Genomic DNA, 12,090 nt, shown 5'->3' with positions numbered 1-12,090 from the left:
AATCTTCGTGGCGTAAGCTAGAATGATGGCGGCATTCAAGAGAATCCGGAAGGTCTAAACCTTGTCTGTGGTATTCCGAGTAGGATTCAATGATTGAATGACTGTGACGAGCTCCGAACTCGCGATTGCAGGGCGTTAGTGACAGACGCAAAAGGATAGTAAATCCTATTCCAGCATGATCGAGAACCGACAGATGAATAGCCGTGCCGTGACAGGGTGCGTGAGCATATTATTCACTGAGAGGATAAGATGAAGCCATTGGCAAGGGTGATGCCTCCAGACAATTAGCCGTGCCGTGACAGGGCATTGGATCATTTTCCCGAGAGATGACCGAAAGTAGCCATTGACAGTGGTGATGTATCACATAAAGCCAGCCATGGAAAGGAGTAAGACTGATTGGATGAAGATAGCAGGAAAGCAGAGGTTCAGAGGAACGAAAAGCATCTCTATTCGCTTATCTGAAATTCCTACCAATGATTTACATAAGTATCTCTATCCCTATTCTATTTATTATATTAAATTCGAAAACTCCATAATTATTTTATATCCGCCTGACTGAGATTTACAAGGTGACCATAGCTTGCTTCATACCAACAATCTCCGTGGGATTCGACCCTTACTCACGTAAGGTATTACTTGGACGACCCAGTGCACTTGCTGGTTAGTTGTATCGAAGTTGTGACAATTATGTATTGAGATCAGAGCACCAAGTTGCTCACGTTGCCAGGGATTGTTTGAGCCTGGACATCACAATTTCGTGCACCATCATACACCGCTGAAAAGTAGCAGGTGCATTGCATAGTCCAAATGGCATCCTTTTGTAAGCAAAGGTGCCAAAAGGGCAAGTGAATGTGGTCTTTTCCTGATCTTCAGGAGCAATGTGAATCTGGAAGTAACCAGTGAATTCATCAAGAAAGCAATAATGGGATTTACCCGCCAACCGGTCCAACATCTAATCGATAAAGAGCAAAGGGTAGTGGTCCTTCCTTGTAACGGCATTCAACCTTCGATAATCGATGCACACTTGCCAAGCATTTTGTACTCTCTTGGTGACCACTTTACCATCATCCTTTCTTACCGCAATGATGCCCGATTTTTTGGGAACAACCTAGACCGGGCTCACCCACTCACTATCAGAAATTGGGTATATGATACCTGCGTCAAGTAGCCTAGTGACCTCCTTCTTTACCATATCAATGATGGTTGGGTTGAGCCTTCTTTGTGGTTGCCTAACCGGCCGAGCTCCCTCTTGGAGAAAGATACGATGCATGCACTTGTGGGGGTCAATCCCCACAATATCAGCTAAGCTCCAACCAATTTCCTTGTACTTTCTTAGAACATCTAGGAGCTTTCCTTCTTCTTCACTAGAAAGCTCACTAGCAATAATGACCGAAAACCTTTGGTTGTCCTCTAAGAAAGCATATTTCAAATGAGATGGAAGAGGCTTCAGTTCACTCTTTGCCTCAAGATGAGGTTCCTTTTCATCAAGCTCACGGAGTTCATTCTCAACAACTTCCTCTTGTTCACCTTCTTGGTAATCCATCTCTTCAACAATAAGGTAGCACAACTTGTTGTGGTCTTCTTTTCTCACTTCCGATACCACTTCATCGATTACATCACACCGGAGAATGGAATGCTCTTCGGGAGGGTGCTTCATGGCTTCTTCCAAATTAAACTTGATAGTCTTGTCTCCGACCTCAAAGAAATATGTACCGGTGAAGGCATCTAGCTTGAATTTAGAGGTCTTAAGGAAGGGTCTACCAAGTAGAACGGAGGAGGAGCTTCTATTCTCTATTGGAGGCATTTCAAGGATGTAAAAGTCAATTGAAAATACCAAGTCCTTGATCGCCACAAGTACATCCTCTGCTATTCCCACAACGGTAATTACGCTCTTGTTGGCTAAGGCAAATTTTGCCGTCGACCTCTTTAATGGAGCCAAATTTAACCGCACAAAGATAGATAAGGGCATGATGCTTACGCAAGCCCCTAGATCATCATGAAAAGCAATTCCACCAATACTACAAGACACCAAACAAGGTCCAGGATCGCTATACTTCTCAGGATTAGGCTTCATTAAGGAAGAAATAGAATTATCCAAGGATAATGTCTCCAACTCACCTATCCTATCCTTGTGTGTACACAAGTCCTTCAAGAATTTTGCATACTTTGGAATTTGTTGGATGGCGTCAAGAAGTGGGATGGTGACCTCCACCTTCTTGAACACTTGAAGCATATTTAAATCAAACTCTGGAGTCTTCTTTGCCTTCTTCACCATGGAAGGGAATGGGATAGGAATGGACTCATCCACTATAGCTTTCCTCTTAGGTTCCTTAAGGCTTACTCCTTCTTCCTCATGCCTTTTGTCTACCTCCTCTTCTTCATGTGAAGCTTCAACAACCACTTCTTCCTCATGAATGTTTTCCATGACCCTAGGAGGTATCTCCTCCAATGTAGTTCCCGACCGTAGAGTGATGGCGTTGAGACCGCCCTTGGGGTTTGGAAGAGGTTGGGATGGAAGATTAGAAGAGCTTGAGAATTGGTTGGTGTTGTTGTTGGAGGAGGACAAGGACAACTTCGAAATTATGTCAGTGAGATTGGCTAGTTGAGCACTCATGTTACCATATTGTGCACTCAAGGTATTGAATTGAGCCTTATTGTTCTCCTCTTGTTTCTCCATGGTAGCTCTAAGCTCATCAACTTGATTATTGGAAGATGAAGAGGCTTGGTTGGATTGTTGTTTATGATGTGGTGCTTGGTATTTGGTTTAGTTGTTTTGGTTTTGGTTGTGATGATTTTGGTTGGCTTGGTGGTTGTTGTTGTTATGGTGGTATTGGGATGAAGATTGGTTGTTGTTGTAGTGAGAAGAAGAGTTGCTCCATATTTGGTTTTGATTGCTCCCTTGTGCATTATCCCTCCACCTTTGATTTTGATTATTACCATGAGAGTAATTGTTTTGTCCTTGAGAGGGATAGGGTGGACGATTGTTGTAGTTCACATTGACCATGGCAAGGGCATACTCCTCTTGAATTTGATGACATTAATCGGTGTAATGTGTGGTGCTAGAGCACAAACTATAAATTCTAGGAGGGCCTTCAAGTTGAGCAACTTGGGGTGGAGCTTGGATGTCTTGGATGGAGTAGAATGCTTTTTGATCTTTTTGTATCTGTGTAAGGATAATGGTCATGTCCCCAAGCGCCTTGGTTAAGCTTGTCTTGGAAGGGGATGCTTCCGCTACACCCTTAAGACGATTACTTCTCACCCTTACATGTTGTGTAGCCTCGGCAACATCATTTATCAAGCTCCAAACTTCTCCCGCCGTCTTGTTTTTTGAAAGAGAACCACCACGAGAAGCGGTGAGCAATCTTCTATCTTCCGCACAAAGACCTCCAGTGAAATAACTGATGAGCAAGTGAGTATCCAATCCATGGCGTGAATAAGATTCCAATAGCCTCTTGAACCGAGTCCAATACTCATACAAACTCTCTTGGTCCTTTTGCATTATACCCGAAATCTCCTTCCGGATGTAGTCGGTCTTCTCCGGTGGAAAGAATTTGTCTAGAAACTCTCTTCTCAAGAAATCCCAATTTGTCACCATCTCATCCAGTTGTGAGTAAAACCATGTCTTTGCTTGCCCCTCAAGAGAGAAGGGAAAGGCAAAAACCATAATAGCCACCTCATCGGCTCCATGCCTTCGAGTCGTAGAATAAGCAACTTGAAAATCTCTTAGATGTCGGATGGGGTCTTGACCCGGCAACCCATGATACTTAGGAAGTAGATTTATCAAGCTATTCTTCAACTCAAAGTTTGGATCAAGGTTGGGATACCTCGTTTGCAAAGGTTGAAGTATGATATCCGGAGCCCCTTGCTCATGCAAAGTGATCCGGCGTGGCTCCGTCATGTATGGTTCACCTGTGGGATGCAAAGATGTATTAGTAGTGCCAACAGAAGAATAGGAAGTAGCAGACTCCAAGTCAGTCTCGGTATCGTCTAGTGATTCTATGTGTTCCTCAAGAGAGGCCAAAGTACTAGCCGTATAGTCCAACCGTCGTCTAGCTTGCCGAGTGTGTAACAAAGTTCTTTCAATCTAAGGGCCAAACTCGGCTAAGCTAGAATTCGGATGAGACCGAGTCATCAAACTTGGGAGTCATAGCACACATACAAAAGAAATCTAAACTATAACTAAGTATTGAAAGCAAATAAACTATCTATACTATTCACGTATTCACATAACCAATATCAAGGCATATGTTGCAACCATTCCCCAGCAACGGAGCCAAAAATTTGATGGTGCTAAGAATGTACACCGGTTCAGAATTTCACAAAATATTTCCGTTGCTAGTATAGTCCAAACCGATAGTCAACTCTCAGATCAAATTTTAAGAAATTGGTTGTCACAAGTTCAACCCCAATAAAAGTAACCGAAGTATTCAAACCTCAGGTCGTCTTACAAGGAATGGGCAAACATGTGCTTCAACATTGGTTAGAATTTCGGGGTTGCAAGTCATGAGCAAAGATTTAAACAAAAGGACTTAAGCAAACAAGAAATCTTAAGATGCAAGAAACTAAGTCAAGTAGCTAAAGCAAGGTATGAGCAATTCCAAACTAATAAGAGAATGAATGATATAATTCTACTCTAAAACTAACAAGTAACTATAACTAGAATTAAGCAATTGAAATTTTGGGTTTTCAAATATGAATAATAAAAGCAACTCTTGGCTAGGCATGAGAAATTGAGATCTCCATCCTTGTCTACATACTAAATATTGATAATTATGAGGTACCAACCCATTAAGTCTACTTCCTAAAAGCCTTAAGTACGTAGTGTCTACTCCTAAGTTTGAAGTACGTCAAATAGGTTTAATCACATCAACCCATAAGTTCCAACCTATCTACTAATTAGATTAGTAGTGGGTTAGTGTTAATGGGTATCAAGTTGATCACCAAGGGTTCTCAAATCACCAATTCAATGAGACCCAATGACTCAAGGTCACTCAATTCCCTTAGCCTAAGCCAAGAGTAAAGAAAACTACTCCATAATCAAAGGAAATATTTCATCAAACACATGGTAAGCATCACTAAAAGACATATTCAAAATGAAATTAAATTGAAATTAACAAGTACCCACTAACAGTTATCAATGTAAAATCACTCAAGCAACACAATTAATCATGGAAATCATCAATTTAACATTAACAATTCAAGATCCATAAGATTCACAAAATGGGTAGAAAATGACAATTGACAAGAAAACAAAAATCTAACACAAGATCTAAACAAAATTAAACTAAGAAATTCAAATTAAGTAATCAAAACTAGAAATCAACAAGATCCAATTCATAATTTAACAAGAAAAGATCAAATCAAACTAGATCTTGAGAGGAACAAGGGTTTCTTTCTCTAGAAGAACAAAAACCAAAAACTAGCTAAAATTGTGTCTAAGTGTGAATGAATGATCCGCCATTTTCCCCCTAGCATCATTGGGTCTTTTCCATGCAGAACCAGCTTGAATTTGGGCCTCTTCAGCCTCAGAAATCGCCAGGCACGATTTCTTTTAATGAGGTCACGTGCAGCTTGTCGCGCGTACGCGCCATACACGCGTGCGCGCTGATTGATTTTTGCGATCCACGCATGCGCGACATGTACGCGTGCGCGTCAATGGGGGGGTTTTGCTAATCCACGCAGATGCGCCGATCTTCGCGCGCCGTTTCCAGCTGTCCGCACCCACGTGTGTGCGCGAGGTGCCCGTACGCGCCCATGCTGAAATTCCCAAAATCCAAATCTTCATGTTCCTTCCACTTGTGCATGCTTTATTTCTCTCTTCTAGGCCATTCTTGCCCTATAAATTTTTAAATCACTCAACAAACACGTCACAGCATCGAATGGTAATAAAAGAGGATCAAAATATGGCAATTCTAAGGCAAAAGAAGCATGTTTTCCATCATGAAGTAATATTAGGAAGAGAACACAAAACCATGCAATTCTTGTGAATAAGTGTGAAAAATATTGACAAAACCCCTCAAATTCTACACAATATAAACCACAAAATTGGAGTTTATTGGTGCACGAAATCACAATCACACTTTTGCAATTCCGCACAACTAACCAGCAAGTGCACTAGGTCGTCCAAGTAATACCTTACGTGAGTAAAGGTCGATCCCACGGAGATTGTCGGCTTGAAGCAAGCTATGGTTATCTTGTAACTCTTAGTCAGGATATCAATAGTTCTCAGATTTAATTGTAAGAAGTAAAAGAATATGAAATAAATACTTGGTATGCAGTAATGGAGAATAGGTTGAGGTTTTGGAGATGCTCTGTCTTCTGAATCTCTACTTTCCTACTGTCTTCTTCTTCACGCACGCAAGGATCCTTCCATGGCAAGCTGTATGTTGGTGGATCACCATTGTCAATGACTACCATCTGTCCTCTCAGTGAAAATGGTCCAAATACGCTGTCACCGTACGGCTAATCATCTGTCGGTTCTCACTCATGCTGGAATAGGATCCATTGATCCTTTTGCGTCTGTCACTATGCCCAGCACTTGCGAGTTTGAAGCTCGTCACAGTCATCCCTTCCCAGATCCTACTCGGAATACCACAGACAAGGTTTAGACTTTCCGGATCTCAAGAATGGCTGCCAATAATTCTAGCCTATACCACGAAGACTCTGATCTGAATCAGAAGGCTAAGAGATAAGCACTCAGTCTAAGGTAGAACGGAGGTGGTTGTCAGGCACGCATTCATAGGTCGAGAACGGTGATGAGTATCACGGATCATCACATTCATCAAGTTGAAGTACGAGTGAATATCTTAGAATAGAGACAAGCGTGATTGAGTGGAAAACAGTAGTAATTGCATTAATTCATCAAAATACAACAGAGCTCCTCACCCCCAACCATGAGGTTTAGAGACTCATTCCGTAGAAGATACAAAATTCAGATGTAAAATGTTATGAGGTACAAAATGAATCACTAAGAGTAGTTTTTATAATAAACTAGTGACCTAGGGTTACAGAAAATGAGTAAGCTAGAATAGTTAGTGCAGAAATCCATTTCCAGGACCCACTTGGTGTGTGCTTGGGCTGAGCATTAAAGCTTTCACATGTAGAGACTTTTCTTGGAGTTAAACGCCAGCTTTTGTGCCAGTTTGGGCTTTTAACTCCAGCTTTTATGCCAGTTCTGGCGTTTTGACGCCAAAATTTTTATGCTGACTTAGAACGCCGGTTTGGGCCATCAAATCTCGAGCAAAGTATGAACTATTATATATTGCTGGAAAGCCCAGAATGTCTACTTCCCAAAGCAATTGAGAGTGCGCCAATTGGGCTTCTGTAGCTCCTGAAAATCTACTTCGAGTGCATGGAGGTCAGAATCCAACAGCATCTGCAGTCCTTTTTCAGCCTCTGAATCAGATTTTTGCTCAAGTCCCTCAATTTCAGCCAGAAAGTACCTGAAATCACAGAAAAATACACAAACTCATAGTAAAGTCCAGAAAATATGGTTTTTGAATAAAAACTAATAAAAACATAATAAAAACTAACTAAAATATACTAAAAACATACTAAAAACAATGCCAAAAAGCGTATAAATTATCTGCTCATCATTTATCAGTCATGCATATGCGTGAGATGGGTTGTGCGCCAGACACATGATAACGCCTAACTGCACGGGTTTGGATTTTTACACTAAAAGTAAAATATGTCCTTTGTAAGTATAGACCAAACCCAACAATTGAGCATCAATCAAATAATAAAGTCAATACAAAATAACTAAGAGTAATTAAACCTCGGGTCGTCTTTCCTAGGAGTTGCAATGAAATATCATATTATTGGCTATGAGATCAAGGGAGTTTGTGAGAATTGGGAAAGCAAGAGAGCAAGAAATGTAAATAGCAAGGAATTAAATGATCATGCAAGGAATTAAAAGGAAAGCAATCAAAAGCAATGGAAATGGAAATTGAAAGCTAAAAAGGACTCTTGGCAAGAAGTGGATAATTAAGGATTCCTATCCTAGTTATAGACCACAAACATGGCAATTATGTGAGATCAATCCAAATCAATCAATCCTCCTTGAGAATTAGTCAAAAGCATAATTGATCTCAATCCATAAGTTCTAGTCAACTCACTAATTACTTAGTGAAAGACTAGCGTCAATGGAAACCAAACCAATTAATTATTCTCACACAATGCGGAATGGATATCCACAATTCAATTCCACCCAAACACCCAAATTTCTCAACCAAGAGTGTGAAAACTAAACATGCAAGGAATTAAACATTAAAGCAATAAAAGTCAAAAGCAATTAAAGACAAGGAAAGAAAAATTAAAATGCAAGAAAACCTCTTGGCAAGTAACTGAAGGCTAAGGTTACCTATCCTAGCCATTGACCACAAACACATGATGATTATGAAGAGTTAATCCTACTTAGTGAACCTTATATCGAAGATAAGTCAAATAGGCATAGTTAATTTCAATCCCTAAGTCCTATGTCAACACTAAGGGCACATAGAGTCAAGGAAAACCAAATCAACTAACTACTCTAATATATTAAACAAGAATGGACATCAATGACTCAAGGATCACCAAAGTCAAAAATTTCAAGCCAAGAGTGTAGAAAAACTAAGCCAAGCATTTTATCAAACACTTGGTGTGCATGAAAATAAAATAATATTAAAAATGCATTAAAATAAATTCTAAAGCTACCAAAGCAAGAAAATGACAATGACAACTAAAGAAAGCAATAAATGACATAGAAACATAAATTTGCATTAATTGGAATTAAAATAACAAAAGTGTTCATAACATGAAAATTGACATAAAAGAGAAAATAATAAAAGAGATGAAGAAGATAAAGACAAGAAGCATAGAAACATAAATGAAACTACACTAAAGCAAGAATTAAAGTGCTGAAATTAAAAGGAAACTAAGATAAAAACCCTAATTCTAGAGAGAGGGGGAGCTTCTCTCTCTAGAAACTAAGACAAAACATCATAAAAACTAAACCTAATTGCCCCCCTTCATTCAGCTTCACTTTGGCCTCTTATAGCTTCAGAAATGAGTTGGACTGGGTCTTGGAGGCCCAAAAATCGCCCCCAGTGATTTGCAATTAATGAGCTGACGTAATTCGGGTCACGCATACGCGTGGGTCACGTGTACGCGTCACTCACAAATCTTTCTTGTGCGTACACACGCATACTTGTGCGTACGCACGGGTGCTGAAACTTCCAAACTCCATTTCCTCATGGTTTCTTCCCTTTTGCATGCTCTTTTCCTAACTCCTTCAACCCATACTTGCCTTGGAAACCTAAAATTACTTAACAAATACATCAAGGCACCGAATGAGATTAAAGTAAATTAAAATTGACTAAATTAAGTGCAAAAGAGCATGTTTTCACATTTAATCTAAATTTAGGAAGAAATCACAAAAGCATGCTATTTAGATGGAATGTGGGTTTATATGATGAAATCCACTCAAATCAAACCAAAAATATATCGTAAAATATGGACTCATCAATACACCACCCGCACAGTTCCAGCGCAACTCTCGGGAAAATATACCAGAGAGCGCCAGCATCCTTATGACGCTTTACGCATGGGATGCTTTTTTTTTTCTTTTTTTTTTAAATAACGCAGAACAAAAGGGAAACATGCTTATTTGAAAATTAACAAAGACAACTAATGAAATAATTATAAGCAAATAAATAAAATAGAACTATAAAACGGAATATCATACCATGGTGGGTTACCTCCCACCTGGCACTTTTCTTTAACGTCCTTAAGCTGGACGGTCCATAGGCTCAGTTCTCTTCCTTTGTTGGATCCTTCAAGAGGAAGATCTCCAGCTCCTTGTTGTTCTTCACTTTCACACCATGATAAAGCTTTAAACGGTGGCCATTGACTTTGAAGAAGGTAGGGCTTGAGGGGTGACTTAGGTGGACAACTCCATACGGTTCCACCTTCTCCAACATGTAGGGTCCATCCCATCTTGACCTCGGTTTGTCCGGCATTAATCTCAACCTTGAGTTGTAGAGAAGGACTTGATCCCCAACTCTAAACTCTCTTCTCTTGTTGTTCTTGTCATGTACCGCCTTCACCTTTTCTTTGTAGAGCCTTGAGTTTTCATACGCTTCTAGATGAAGGCATTCCAATTCCTCCAGTTGTAATTTTCTCTCAATTTTGGCTCCTCCCAATCCTGAGTTGCATTCCTTCATAGCCCAATAAGCTTTATGTTCTACCTCTACTAGAAAGTGACAAGCCTTTCCGTAGACTAGGCGGAACGGACTCATGTCGATGGGTGTCTTGTAAGCTGTCCGATAAGCCCATAGCGCATCTCCAAGCCTAGAGCTCCAGCCCCTTCTATGAGGTTTAACAATCTTCTCGAGTATGCACTTGATCTCTCTATTAGGCACCTCGGCTTGGCCATTTGTTTGGGGATGGTAAGCCGTCGCCACCTTGTGAATGATGCCATATTTCTTCATCAAACCTGTCATTCTTCTGTTACAAAAATGAGAGCCTCGATCACTCATGATTGCTCGTGGTGATTGATGCACGAAAACTTGTCTCTCAAAAAATTTCCATTCGGCAAGTATATCGAATTGTCGTCAAGTAAAAACTCACAATAGAGTGTGGTCGAATCCCACAGGAATTGATTGGTTGAGCAACTTTAATTAGATGAGTGTTCTAGTTGAACTAAGCATATTTGAATTTGGAGGTGTAGAAAATTAAATGGCGGGAAAAGTAAATAGCAAGGAATGTAAATGACAGAAAGTAAATGGCGGAATGTAAATGGCAGAAAGTAAATTGTAAGAAAATAAATGGGAATGGGGTGATTAAGCATAAAAGTAAACAACAGAAAGTAAAGAGAATGGGAAGATCAGAGATGGGGAGTTTATTGGGATCAGGAGATATTGTATTCTCCAGATCAAGTTCATTCTCATCTCTTCCTCAATCTATGCAACTCATTGATCTCTTGGCAATCTTAGGTGATTGAATCCCAATTCCTTGGCAATCTAATCTCTCTAAGCTTGAACAATTTTCCAATTCCTTGATCTAATTGCTCATGAGAAGAGATGAAGTATGGTCACTAATTATACCACATATATTTCCAAATCAAAGTATTGGTAGGATTATATGTCACTATATCCATCCAACCCCCAATTTGGTCCAACATAAGAAAGCAAGAATATGATTTCCTTATTCCTCTTCCAAGGTTCAAAGAAAATCCAAGTATGAGTAGCTTCTTTTCCAAGACAACTACTAAATTTGATGAAGATCAAAAGCTTTCAAGTAAATCAAAGAGAAAGGAAAGAAGAAGAAGAATGAAAACTATAATTGATCCATTAAATTACAATAGAGCTCCCTAACCCAATGAAGATGGGTTTAGTTGTTCATAGCTCAATTCTAACAGAAAATGGAAACGGAAAGAAAGTACATGAACTAGAAAGAAAAGTACAGAGAAAGTAATTCAGGGTTTCCCCTTTCAATCTTCCTAAAAGTGTAAAATTCAAAAGTTCAAAAAGTAATTCCTAACTAACTTCAATTCTATCTATTTGTACACTTTCTTCATTCAGTCTTGAAGTCTTTAGATGTGGGCTTTGGCCTCTGTTGAAGCTAGTTAGGAGTGGCCTTTAGTAACGTTGATGAGGGCGTTTGCAAATTAACGTTCATACTCTGCATGGGTGCCATTTTGTATTGAAGTTGTAATTGACATTGGAGTTCACATTGGGATTCAACGTTTGAGCAAGAACCTTGGGTCAAACTTTGCAACATAATTCTGGAACGTTTGCGATTAAGTTTGACCCAACATTGGTGCATCAACGTTTTCTTACCCACGCGTGTGCGTCGCCCATACGTACGCATCATTGCACATTTTTCCAACTCCAAAAACTTGAAAATCATCGAGCACATCACCAACTTTCCCTCCAACGTTGCACCATGAGTTTAGTAGTTTGAGGCATAGTTGGAGGCCAACTTTGGCTCCAACTATGTACCTTGAATTGAGTAGTTTGAGGCATAGTTGGAGGCCAACTTTGACTCCAACTATGCACCGTGAAATCCTCATGGCCAACGTTTGAGGTAGCATTTGAGGTCCAACTTTGG

At 39.9% G+C, this 12,090-nt stretch overlaps 1 protein-coding gene across 1 annotated transcript in view; it reads right to left on the bottom strand.

The window, feature by feature from the left end:
* Nucleotides 1-10,481, bottom strand: part of LOC148574755 (uncharacterized) — a 43,985-nt gene extending 33,504 nt beyond the window's left edge. The window contains exon 1 of the mRNA XM_088505950.1: nucleotides 9,940-10,481. Within this exon, the coding sequence (XP_088362076.1) occupies nucleotides 9,940-10,481 (542 nt within the window). The remainder of the gene's footprint in view (nucleotides 1-9,939) is intronic.
* Between the last annotated feature and the right edge of the window lie 1,609 nt (nucleotides 10,482-12,090).

This window comes from Arachis ipaensis, chromosome B2 (assembly GCF_059453495.1).
Source record: "Arachis ipaensis isolate K30076 ecotype BB chromosome B2, ASM5945349v1, whole genome shotgun sequence".
Taxonomy (NCBI): Eukaryota; Viridiplantae; Streptophyta; class Magnoliopsida; order Fabales; family Fabaceae; genus Arachis; species Arachis ipaensis.
The sequence above is the reverse complement of the archived record's forward strand: the minus strand, read 5'-3'. Positions and strand labels throughout refer to the sequence as shown.